This window comes from Gouania willdenowi, chromosome 2, assembly GCF_900634775.1.
Source record: "Gouania willdenowi chromosome 2, fGouWil2.1, whole genome shotgun sequence".
In the NCBI taxonomy this organism is placed as follows: domain Eukaryota; kingdom Metazoa; phylum Chordata; class Actinopteri; order Blenniiformes; family Gobiesocidae; genus Gouania; species Gouania willdenowi.
Window position 1 is genome coordinate 13,433,473 of NC_041045.1, and position 13,415 is coordinate 13,446,887.

Below are 13,415 nucleotides of genomic sequence, written 5' to 3' on the forward strand. Positions count from 1 at the left end.
CGTAAGTAAGCAGATTCTCCGCTCTCTTCTCCCATTCGCTTAAGTCAAAAAAGCCGCTGTGTGCTATTCTCTGTCACTGCACGCCTTCATCACAGTTACGCACTGTGGGTGGAGCAGCCCTGAAATGTGGGTGTTACCATTCAAATCTGCCCTTCTAACCCTGGAATAAGTGAAACATTGTATATATATACTTAGTTGCAATTTGAAGCCACACAGACTCGTGCGATTAATTAAAACTCGGATTAAAACAGTGATTCAACTATTTTCATACTATGTCCAACGTAAAGTCACAGGAGAATAGACCCTTAAAGGTGTGTAGGGCCTGAAGTGCTCCCAATTAGACAGGATAAGAATCTGTCTCCATTCTCTGTTTAAACTGAAGAAAAAACATTCCTAACATCAGATGCTAAAAACAGCTAAGAGCAGAATCTAACAGCATACACTAACATTAAACACTAATGCAGATGCCAACAACAGCCACAGTCGCTAACAGCAGCAACAGACGCTAACAGCAGACGCTAACAGCAGATGCTAACTGCAAATGCTAACAGCTAGGGATGTAACGATTCACTCAACTCCCGATACGATTCGATTCACGATACTGGGTTCACGATACGATTCTCTCACGATTTATTTTACAAAATGGGACTGTAGACAAATTTTTTTTTTTGGGAAAAAAGCTAGAAAATACTGTACTATTTTCCTTTTATTTTTCATTGTCAAAAGAATTCCTTGATAAACTATTCAAAACAATGCAATTTAACTAAAAATAAATCTTGAATGAAATAAATAAAGGAATAATACAAATGAAAATGAAGCCTATTAATTTAAATTCTGGTTCTATAATAAACAATGCAAAACTGCATAAGTTATTTTTCTTTTTAAAAGTGCAACTGAAAATGTATTTTGTGCCTTAACAACTGGACTTTAAAAAAAACAAAACGTCATTGCACTGATTTACGTCATATTTGGTTGGACCAGCAGAGGGCGCTGGTAACACAGTGGTCAGTTGGCATGCAGATATCTTGCAGTGAAGAAGAGAAGCTATGCTAGCAGACAGAGCTAATAGAAAAACGTGACTTTTACAGATATTCAAGTAATATTACTGATATTCTTTCGGTGCTTAAGGGGTAATGAATAATTTATTAACATATTTAAGAGTAGAAGGCAGCCAGAAAGAAAGTATTAGCAGACTCCGCCCGCCGCCTACACTTGTGGATCGCGCCCTCTGCTGGTTAAAAAAAGTACTGCGATTCAATTTTCAGAAAATCGATATCAACCGTGATACCTATGAATCGATTTTTAACTGCCTTATGATTAATCGTTACATCCCTACTAACAGCTGACATAACAGCAGCTACAGTCACTAACAGTAGCTACAGACACTAATAGCAGATTCCAACACAGACACTAACAGCAGCTACAGATGCTAACAGCAGACGCTAACAGCTGACGCTAATAGCAGATGCTAACAGCAGACACTAACAGCAGCTACAGATGCTATCAGCAGCTACAGATGCAAACAACAGATGCGAACAGCTGATGCTAACAAGAGACAGTAATAGCAGCTACAGATGCTAACAGCAAACTCTAAAAGCAGCTTACAACAGGCTTTAACTGCGATAAGAGCAGACACTAACAGCAGATGCTGACAGCTGATGCTAATAGCAGATGCTAACAGCAGACACTAACAGCAGCTACAGTTTCTAAAAGCAAATGCCAACAGCTAATGCTAACAGCAGACGCTAAAAGCAGCTTACAGCCGGTGCTAACTGTAAACGATAAGAGCAGATGTTATCAGCAGCTACAGTTGCTAATAACAGAGGCTAACAGTAGACTCTAACAGCAGATGCCAACAATAGACGCTAACAGCAGCTACAGATGCTAACAGCAGACGCTAAAAGCAGCTAACAGTATGCGCAAACTGCAGACGCTAACAGCAGATGCTAACAGCAAACGCTAACAACAGAAGCTAACAGCAGACGCTAAAAGTAGCTAACAGCAGGCGCTAACTGCAGACAGCAGATGCTATCTGTAAACCCTAACAGAAGCTAACAACCAACGCTAAGAGCAGACACTAACAGCAGCTACAGTCGCTAATAGCAGCTAACTGCAGACACCAACAGCAGGTGCTAACAGCATATTTCAACAGCAGATGCTAGCAGTAGAAGCTAACAGCAGAATCTAATAGCAGACATTGACAACAGCTAACAGCAGCTACAGATGCTAACAGCAGAAGCTAGCAGGAGAAGCTAAAAGCAGGAGCCGTGAGAGCCTGGAGCTAATTGAACCGTGCCCAGCGGCTTTGCTCCGGCCAAGATAAAAATAAGTAATTTTTCTTTGAAATTGCCATGTCGGACAAGTTAGGGCTAGTGATAGCTTGTTGCTAACACTAAGCACTCTAGCGGTAAGATATCCATTTTAAATGTCTCGTGTTTGCTTCTAAAATCAGTACAAACTGCACTTTGTTCTCCTCACAAAAAGTCTCTGATTTGACGTGGTTTGCTCTCCGTCCTAATGAAGTCTTTCTGTGTGTTCAGGTTGTTTGTTTGAGAAGAACATCTGTCCCAGAGGTCAGCTGTGCAGCGATGGTGAGTATCTGGAAGTGAAACACTCTCGTTTCCCATGGAGAGCATTTGAAATCTATGTGCTGGTGATAGCTTTTATATCTGAAAACATCAGGGAAAAATCTAGTGCTTTTATTTTGATGGAGCATCATCAGTTCAAATTCCTGACTTTTCTTTCTGCATGTTTTTAAAGCATTTACCTTTTGAGAATTCATTATATTTTTCTCGGGGTTGGACTTTTTATGTTTTCAATTTCTGGATGATATTCAAAGAACGATGACATTAACACATTTTGTATGTTTTTGTAGTTTTGTGTATTTTAGTTTTTGGAGTCTTTTTATTCATTGCTGTTGTTTTGGCTTGGCTTATACATGTTGATATCTTGTGTATTTTTATATAATTTTTATTTATTTTTGTTTTCCTTTTACATAGTTTTCCATCACTGTGTGGCTTTTTGGAGTAATTATGCTATAGGTGTGTGTGTGTGTGTGTGTGTGTGTGTGTGTGTGTGTGTGTTCCCCACTCTTTGAAGTGAGAACACTAAGGGGTTGATTGTGTGTCAGTGTGTGTGTTTGTGCGTACGTGTGTGTACCAGTTGTGATTTGCTGGTGTATGAGAATCATTTGAGGAAGGGAGGTGTAAACAAACACGGCTTCTCTCCATCAGCTGCTGCCGGCCAATCATGGCTGGACTTGCTCGTCTCTATGACAACAGTGACATCACTTGCCTGACGACGGTGTGTCTCCCTCCCTGTGTGTGTGTGTGTGTATGTATGTGTGTGCATGTGTGTGTGTGTGTGAAAATGTCTTGGGTGAGGGATGAAGAGAAGAGGTGATGAGTCACAACAGCCCACACACACACACTAGGTTTGTGTGTGTGTGTGTGTGTGCGTGTGTGTTCTCCATCTTTTATGAGAATTTTTTTTTTTTCTCGTATGACTTAAAATAGTGTCAGTTTGTTCTATCACTTTTGTTCATAGCTCTTCTTGTTCGTTACACTGTGAGAACTGTTGTGAATGAACAAGTGGTTCAGATTAACACAGCGGCCCTGTACTATGAAACTGGATAAACATATCCCGGATATCTGTCCGTTACCGGGCTTGACTTCACATCTCAGAACAGCTGTACTACAAAGTTGGTTATCAACATTTTAACACAACCCAGGTGTTTCCAACCTTTTATGTGAATAAAAGGGGCAGCATTGGAGAAATCGTGAGGTACATCACCATGAGGAACAATTTTTTCAACATTTTAAGATCTAAAATCTATAATTCGGACCAAAAACAGGAGGGAAGGAATGCAGGCGGAGAACTGGTGACTGTTAATGCGTAAAATTGTGAGATTATACAATAACAAAAGCACTCATCGTCATGATAATAATAAATTTTATTCATAATGCACTTTATATTTAGATTAAATCTCAAAATGCACTAGGTGCATAAGAGTAAAAGTCTAAAGTAGGGGTAAAGCAGGTTTAGAATTAAAAACAGAACATTTTCTGGTAGTTGGTAAATGTCTGGATCAGTGATCCTGATCATGGTACGTAGAGTATGTAATGCACATAATCACCAGCAGGATGTGATGTAGAACAAAGCCAAAGAGCTAGGGATTGTTTTTTGAAACTGATCCAGAATCAGTATATTGATATCCATTTTGGATATTTCCTGAAAAATTCCTTAAAATCTGTACTTTTGTTTTACAGTTAGACAGCTGAGGTAATAATTCATACGTACAAATATTTATACTTGATTTTCCTTATTACTTATTCTATTTTAATTAATCTTATAGTTTAAATGTCACTAGTGTTATTCCCACCCACGCTATTTTGATTTTTAATAAACAAATATTATTATTTATTTTCTGTCTGGCCATTGAGGAGTAGTGATGTCATTGCACGGAAAAAGAGCGAAAAAGAAGGGTTAAACAAAAAGTGTACAAAGTATATATATATATATGGTGAACTCCAACGGAAGAAAAATAAAGAAATCTGCTGAACCAATGATCAGAGTGGTCATTCCAAGGGGGCAACAATTGCTATTCATTATATATAAAATAAAACACAAAAAAAAATATCCCAAAATAAATGGTACTTCTCCTTTAAGAATCTTCTCAATGAAGGAATATTCGTGACTTTTGCTACATATACTGTTGTCACGTGTTCTGATTTGTAACTTTTTATGTGGAAATGCCTCCAGGGGGCGCAAAAAACAACAATCATGGCCACTGCTATTGTTTTTAACAGTACCTGTAGTGAATTTTACTCGCAAGCTCCATCAAAGATCATATATGATAGTAGAGGTTTGGTTAGGTTTTAATCTTTAAAAGTCCCTCTGGGAGGGAGATAAATTAACACTAACATTTGTGGGACACCTTTGCAGCTATTTTGCTTGGAAGAGTCATATTGGCTGTAGTGACACAGTTTGTAACTAGACTAATTGATGATTCTGATCGCTACTAACCGAAAAAAGCAGCATTTCACCTCCACCTCCGCCTATAACTATGTACTGTGGTTGTGCAAAACTTAAAGTTTTATGACATTGGTTCAGGGTTTTGTGCATTGAGTACAGGCCTAACCATGGTGATTTACCCCGTCGTAGTACAGGATTAACCCCAGAAATTAGCGCGATAAGAGGAAATCTGGCTTTGTAGTACAGGCCCAGAGTGACAGCATTAACACCTCGTCATTACTCATAAAGATCTTAACTAATAAACAGATGACGTTGTCTTACGCTCTCCATAGAAAGGTAGTTGTGGCCCTTGGTGTCATTTTGTGCAGCCCCCAATGTAATTTACACAAATTGACTCCAGAAGCACAATGAAATTACAGGTAAAACATAAGCAAAAAATAAAAACACTGAATATGGCAACAGAATGGCCCAAATCGACTCCAAAAACACAAAAATGAGAGAAAAATAAAATAAAAACAAAAATATACAATATGACTTCAAAAATACACAAAAAGTAAACCAAATACAAAAAATGCCCTCAAAAAAACCTAATCGACAACGAAAGCACACTAAATATGAAAAATATTAGGACATATAGGACAAATAAAGTGCACAAAAGGGCAACAAAAATAACCTCAAAACTACAACAAACATGTACAAAATTACTCCACAAACATAGAAATATAAGGAAAAAAAAGAAAGAAAACAAGCTACGAAAATGCACAAAATGACACCAGAAACACATAAAATAGCAGAAAAATTCTGAAAAGGACAATAAAAATACAGAAAATGACAGAAAAATACTCAAAAAAATGAAAAATGAAATCTACAAAAAAATACACATAATTACAAAGAGGTCAACAAAAATACACTAAAACCCCAAATGAATACAAAATATCTCCAGAAATAAATTATATTAAAATTAAAAAAAAACACAAAATGAGAGAAAAATAAAATGTGTTGTTGTAATCTGTTGTTGTTAAGTTTGATAAAAGTGAGTTTGTGTGCAGACGGTTTGTTCGGACGGTGCCAGGATCCTCAGCAGGACTCGCTCCAGTACCAGCTTTCTGTTCCACTCCTGCACCGCCTGCAGGAGCTGCTTAAAGACCTGACGCTGCAGGGTGAGTCTCTGCCTGTTGGTGGCGCTGTTGCTCCAGGTCAACATCTGACAGCTGTTTTCTGAGCAGGTCTCACCTGGAGAGATGACATAACTCAGGCCATCATCAGCCGGGAGCTGAGCCGCGTTCCCACCGTCAGCCGACGCTCCAAACTGGAGCACAAGCCTAACCAGTAAGACACTCTGGTCATTGTTAGAAGAAGAAGGAGAAGGACTTGAGGAGTGAAAATCTTGATTTTTACTTTGTTCAGGATGCTGCATCCACAGAAATCCTCAGATGCTGAGATGATGAAACAGTATTTGGACTACCTGGATGCTCCACCATCCGCAGCGCACATGCCTATGATGGAGTCTTACGAACACAACAAGGTATGTGAGGACGTCCTGTTTCACATCGCCGCCCAAAGGCCCTAATTCTAATGTCATTCATAAAGGGGACCAATAAGGATGCTTGAAGATGTTCTTCCTCTACTGGGCGTCTTTGTGGATGTACCTTTTGTTGGTCATCAGAGGGAAAAATACAAACTTCACGTCACGTTGAGCAGTTTTCGCCACTATTACACAAATTCCACAAGCCAAATAAAGATAATATTATGTTTCCCAAATGTATTTAAAGGTCCAGTATTATGTTATTTTTCACCCAATCTTCATTTGAACCCCAACAACATAGTATTTGAGGTTTATTTTCCTAAACTCGCCCTGTTTTTCAGAGTTTTAGCCCTCTGAAAAGTCACTTTCACGACGCTTCTTCTTTTGGAGCTTTCATGCATATTCATGAGTGGGCGTGTCTGTAGATGATTTTCTTTTGCTATCCACACACTGTTGTTATTGTTTTCAGCCAAAAAACTGCACATTACAGTAAAACACATGGGTATTTAAGCAGCTATTGCGATTGTGAGTCCGACAAACGCTGCTCCACGGTGTGTGTTTATCACAGCAGCAGTGAAGTCAGTCAGCTGTTTCAAACACTCACCAGAGCTGCTTCGTCGCTTTCTGGTCATCCTTGCCTATTCTATCCACAGGAATAGTCCATTTAAGGTGACTATTATTTGTTTTGTCCAACGGCTGCATCGCATTGTGTCACAAACACGTCAGATCATGTCGAAGGCGATACAAGGTGATGTGACGGCTACAAAAAATGGAACTGATTGTAAGCGACTGACTTTTTACAAAATGTGGAATAGCAAGCAATTTTGGCCCTTTGAATATGGCTAAAGGAATGTATATCACTATAGCAAAACCATTATGAAGTGAATTTTTCATGATACTGCCTCTTTAACAGACTGGGAGTATTAACAAATAAGGTGTGGAAAGATTATCAATCAATTTACTCATTAAGTTGAATCATTGACCTAGACCACAGAGAATACTGTAATGATTATTGTAAGGTATATAATAATTGTTGATGTTGCTGTTTTGTGATGTGTGTAAAACAAAAAAGTACCACCCGAAAGTAATAAATCAAGTTTTAACAAGTGCTTTCGTTATAACTACAAAGGTTTCATCACAACAAAGTTACCTGTAGATGTTTCTTCAGATTGGACGTCAAATCCCTGGATGACAGCATTATAACACCAGGCAGTCAGATTCAAATGAAAAATGACGCTGGAGTTTCCTTGCGAGGGTGATCAGCAATTTTCTTTTGCTATCCACACACTCTTGTTATTGTTTTTAGCCAAAAATCTGCACATTACAGCAAAACACATGGATATTTAGGAGGCTAATGTGATTGTGAGTCCCACTACAACAGCAGTAGTGGGGTCGGTCAGCTGTTTCAAACACTTACTTACCTAAGTTACCTAAGATTACTATTGCAACAACACATCATCAGTAGGGTAAAACTAACCTGCTGAGTCACTTTCTTCTCCTCCTCATCTCTCCTAACCACAGGAATAGTCCATTTAAGGTGATAATCATTTGTTTCATCCAACTGCTGCGTCGCATTGGGTCACGTCAGATCATGTCAAAGGCGATTTGAGGCAATGTAACGGTTACTAAAAATAAAAAATAACTGCTTCCTGGAGCTACACCGTGGCTGCCCACTGCTCCTCAGGGAGGGGTTAAATGCAGAGAACACATTTTGTATAGCAGCTTTACATATATGATAATAAAGTATCATGTATTTCTATAGTCAACCACAGAGTTTGCTCACATTCTTATAGGGTAGGAGGAGCCACGATTGTCAAGAGGAGGAGTTTCCGTGATGTGATGTCACAACACGAGAGAAATGCAACTCGCCCGTTTGGAGCTGAATTTCTACAAAATGTGGAACAACAAGGGAGGGAGGAAACAAAACTTTTTTAACTTTGGCCCTCTGTATGAGACTAAATGAATGTTTATTCACTGTAGCAAAACCCTTTTAAAGTGATTTTTTTCTTAATACTGCCCCTTTAAGTAGCAAAAGTGAGTCTGCACACCATGTACAGCTCCAATAAACAGGTTTAAATGTAACGTTTCAGGCTCACGCCCTTTATCAGACATAGCACAAATGAAGGGAAGCTTTTTGGATTTACACTTTGGTCACGATCGCGACACTCTTGATAGTCGACTTAGGTCCGCACATGCTCTGCTCGAGTGTGCGCTGCTAGAAGCTTCACCTTCTTCTCCTGTAGCACCATTTTCTGCCTCTACCAATCATGGGTGATCTCTCATCCAAAGGTGCACTGCTGTCCAGTTGGTCACTACACCACAGTAAAAGTCCAATATCCATGGGAGAACTCCGCCACAGTGTCTCCGAGCAGCCCCCATTGAAAAACACAATTGACGTACAATAATATACGTCAATGGCAGTGAACGTTTGGATTTGAAATGACGTCAATGGCAGTCAATGAGTTAATGACTATCAAATTCAGCCACCTGATTATTTGTACGCTGGGATTGGTCAGAGATGAATGTTTCCTGAATCACACGTTGGTCCTGTTGTACAACACTTGGTAGAAACCAAGAAGGAAGGGAATAAATGGTTACAGATTTGAAGTGTGTAAAGGTAAGTCATGAGGTTTTCTGTGTGCTCTGCAGCAGTTCGGATATCAGGATGAAAACCAGGAACGTTCTCTGAACTCCATGGATCATCAAGTCTCTGAAGCTCCAAGAGTTGACGGTTTCCTCCAAAACCTGCTCTCCTTCTACCTCAGCACTCCTCCATCCTCCTCTTCCTCCTCCTCCTTCCTCCCACAGCTGGACTTCCCTCTGGACTACAGCGAAGACTTTGTCCCTCAGGAAACAGAGCGGAGCGGACAGAAGGTGTTTAACGCTCTGTCAGGATTAAACGGTGAGAGAGGAGGAACTGTCTTTGTTTTGTTTTTGTTTTTTGTTATTATTGCTTCATTTTCGCCTGTCATTATCAAGTTTTCTCATGTCTTTATGTCTTTATCTATATTTCCAACAACACGTAATTTCCAACATTGATTAACCACCGTTCTCCTCTTTTCAGATTATTTTAGTGTGTTTTTTGTGTATCTTTTCCATGATTTCTCAGAGCGTTCTTTGCAGAGACTGGCTCTGCTACTTGACCAGTACGGCCTTGGACCGGATGCCTCGCACCAGCAGGAAAACAACCTGCCGTCCAATTTAAAGCAACTGCAATTGGACGGCTCCTACACCAACAAACCAGCTAAAGGTTAGCCCCCAAACTCACAGATTCAACTTTTCCTGAGTTGTTTTTCACTCAAATCTGTTCATATTTTAGTTTTCTGCAGTCACACATGTAACACTTTTATTCTCTCTAGTCAAAACTCTTTTTCTGATTCCTTTTTGCCTTTTTTGGGTGGGTATTTTTGTGGCACTGATGCATCCCTCAGCTACAAGTAAATATTACAGTGGAGTTTTCATTCTAAAACTAGAAAAGTGTGTATGTGAACAGTGGGCATCTACACTGGTCAACAATAAGAAAATGCACAAAATGACAGAAAGATACACATAAAGGACGACACAAATACGCAACATTTTGTTTTAATTTGTTGGTCATTTATTGTGTTTTTGTTTTTTTGACATGTATATTTTTGTTTTCATTCTAATGTATTTCTGTTGACATTTGTTGTTGATTTGTGTGTTTTTGGAGTCATTTTGTTTTTGAAATCATTTTGTTTACAGTTTTCTTCTGACATTCTGTATATATTTGCTGTCATTTTCCGTTATCTTGTGTGTCCTGTGTCCTTTTATGAATTCTCCTAAAATTATATGTGTTAATTGAATTGGAGTGGTAATTGGAACGAGGGCCACATGTGGCCCCGAGCTGCCGTCTGCTCAAGTGGTTAATTATAGATTGTTGATTTTGTCATATTTTCAGATAAATACAATACAGGTGCTGCTGCTGCAGGGAGAAAGGTGAGACTTTAGTTGATTTCTTGCTGTTTTGTTGAATATCTCAGTTCGAACTACTCTACTGCTCTCCTTCAGCTCACTGAGGGTTCAATGGCTTACCAAATCGCTGCAAAAGAGGCTCCGCCCTCTGCTATCCAACCAGTAGGGTCTCAGAAGGTGGTGGCTTCATCTGCAGCAGCCAATCAGCATGAACAGGGAAGGATAGAGGCGGGATCTCAGAGGTGAGGGTTCAAATCCAACTCGCACTCATCCCACAATTTTTGCTCAATTGACGCCAAACTTGCTACAGCTCATCTTCAGACTCTTAGACTACAGCTGCTGGCTTAGTCAGTTAGTGAAGCGACAGGTGACATTTTCATGTGTAAACTGTTCATGAAACAGTTGTGAATTAATGTTGTGTTTGATTTATTGACTAATCACTGCAGCTGTAAAGTTCCTATAATGAGTGAGAAGAAGTTTTAAACGTATGTACCACAGAGTTGTCTCAGAGGTGACAACCCCTCTTCAACCCCAACGGACCCGCCGGCGGGGGCAGCTCCAGCTTCCGTGACTCTCACACATTGTATTTCTCTGTAATCCTAAGAAACTCAGCTAAAACTGCAGCCAACCCACATTCAGAACAAAAGACCACAGCACACAGATCTGGCCATTACGTTCAAAGAGGGAAAAGTCGACAACTCTTCAAACAAGAGCCCACACGAAACTACAGGCCGAGATGAATCCATTGATATGCAGGTCGGGTATGTTACGTACCAAAACGACGCCACAAAATCAGAAAATACACAACGGAAAATATCAGCAAATGATTTTTTGTTTCTTATCAAAAGTTGCTTCAATGCGCATAAAACTCAGACAGATACCGCCATTACACACATCTGAGCACTTCTCAGTTGAGAAATCCGTCCAATGATATGTACAGTGCTTCTGCGTAAAATGGTCGTTCCCTCCTATACCCAGCTCTGATTGGCCAGGGCTAAAGCCCACCCCCATAGTGTTTGATATCACCAATTTGACTGACATATACACACTTGTTTCCAAACTTGTGAAAAACTTTAGCACAGTTGTGGCAAAGTGGGCCGCCTGAACCTTTTTGTACAAATACATTAGTTCAATTATTTCTGCTTTTATAGCCTTCGATATGAAGAATTGGCTTTATATTTGATGTAAATCTCTTGTTTTTCTTTTGGGCAGACTACAGACTTCTGTATTTAAAACATGATGTATTGTCACTCAGTACCATATATTTCCAAAATGTCACATCATCTGTAACCACTCAGGGGAGGATTCTGGAATAAAGAGTGGCAATCCATGCTTCCCTAAATCCTTGATGTGCAATGATTAGTGCACATTCAGAACTGGTGCCGACCTCCCTTATTTAAAAGAGCGTTTTGTAAGTGGAAATGAGAATTTCCACTTACATAGATGAAATAAATAAAAAAATTGATGAATTACAGCAGATAGATAGATATATCTATCTATCTATCTGCGGGATAGATAGATATCCCGCAGTGGAAAAATGTGCGTTGGTGAGACTGTGAGTGACGGATGGGTCTTTGGAGCCTTTTTTCCTCTCCGCTGTGTTTTCTGTCCACATTTACTGCAGCGATGATGTGTGTTTGCACCTGGTTTCCAGTCGGTCTATTTTCTGGTACTAAAACTGACACCGCAAACAGTTCCAGGTTTCATGAATTGCATTGCTCCCCCTGCATTTCCTCCTTCCCGAATCTTTGCTCCCCCTGGGAGATCTGTCTACTATACATATTTATTAGGGGGAAACGCGCTAAATGGAATGAGAACGCATTGGGAAGTGCAGCGGTGGCGCAATCCTCATTCCTTGGGCTTTGAGTGACATTTTGCACACGTTTTAATACCAGTAAATCTTTAGTGAATCCGCCCCTAAGAGTCTTACTTCTATCTGAACATGGCCTTGTAGGTCATGAAGAAGCTTAGAAAAACATTATTTGTTATGGGTTTGTGATTTTCAGCACAAGGAGACATATCATGCATATAAGTCCTTCCTTTTTTACATATAAATCATACAGTTGTGGTCAATATGAAGCAGAACTGCAATGCTTGGGTCTGAATTCCTCATTATTATAGCTCCACCCCTTTTCTACCCCTTTTCTGAAGTGCTTCTGAGAGCAACTCGTTTTGGTGCGGTCTCTTTAAATGCAAATGAGACACTTCATGCCCCGCCCCCTCTCCAGGTTGCAGAGGTGACACTCGGTTCAACTCCACCCTGTTCGGCCATTTTTGTAGTTTGATAGAAGAGATACAATCTGGTGCAGAAAATGTTTATTCACACGTTATTTACAAAATGTCAACAATGGAAAACTTATCCATCCAGCCAGAGTCGGACCCGGCGGAGCGAGATGAAAATGAAGATGATGAAGAAGTGAGCTAACACAAGCACCGAGCTAACGCTGGCGCCAAGCTAACGTCACGAAATGCATTTTAATACAGTCTTTTCGGAGACAAAAACGGCAAAATGAAATGACTAATGAAAACTTTAGACTTAAATTAAATCACCTAGGCCATATCATCAAGGATCTAAAACGAAGATGGTGCAACTGCTAATGCTAACAAAACAATGACAGGGACGTCTTATCATCACACTTTTTAGTGTTATTTACAGCTTACCGAAGTGCTCTGTGCGTCGTCTCCAAAGATAGAAGGAATTGAACCCTCAATCAGACAAAGTCTTTCGGCAAATCCTTCTTTATACTGGTGGAGGTTGCTTGAAGTGCTTTGCGCACACAAAAATGATGTGGGTACATTTCTGTGAAAAATAAAACTCAACCAGGCACTTCGAAAAGGTTCTGATGCTGGGAGACGGTGTAAAGAAGCGTGTGGGTTACTACATCCAACAACCGAACATTTTGACTTATCCTCTCGTAACTTCGCCATCCTTGAGCTTGGAATACAAAATAAAAACGAGAAATAAAAATGGCGGATTGCTCGA

The 13,415-nt window shown here is 39.8% G+C and overlaps 1 protein-coding gene across 3 annotated transcripts in view; it reads left to right on the forward strand.

Moving 5' to 3' along the window:
• The window catches only part of LOC114478565 (receptor-type tyrosine-protein phosphatase-like N), a 33,008-nt gene that overhangs the window by 4,467 nt on the left and 15,126 nt on the right, over positions 1-13,415 (forward strand). For 2 of the 3 annotated variants that reach the window (XM_028471702.1, XM_028471723.1), the window contains exons 2-9: positions 2,541-2,591; positions 6,024-6,134; positions 6,201-6,303; positions 6,382-6,499; positions 9,149-9,401; positions 9,609-9,749; positions 10,419-10,456; positions 10,529-10,674. In XM_028471702.1, the coding sequence (XP_028327503.1) occupies positions 2,541-2,591; positions 6,024-6,134; positions 6,201-6,303; positions 6,382-6,499; positions 9,149-9,401; positions 9,609-9,749; positions 10,419-10,456; positions 10,529-10,674 (961 nt within the window). The remainder of the gene's footprint in view (positions 1-2,540; positions 2,592-6,023; positions 6,135-6,200; positions 6,304-6,381; positions 6,500-9,148; positions 9,402-9,608; positions 9,750-10,418; positions 10,457-10,528; positions 10,675-13,415) is intronic. The other variant, XM_028471713.1, reaches the window with a different exon arrangement.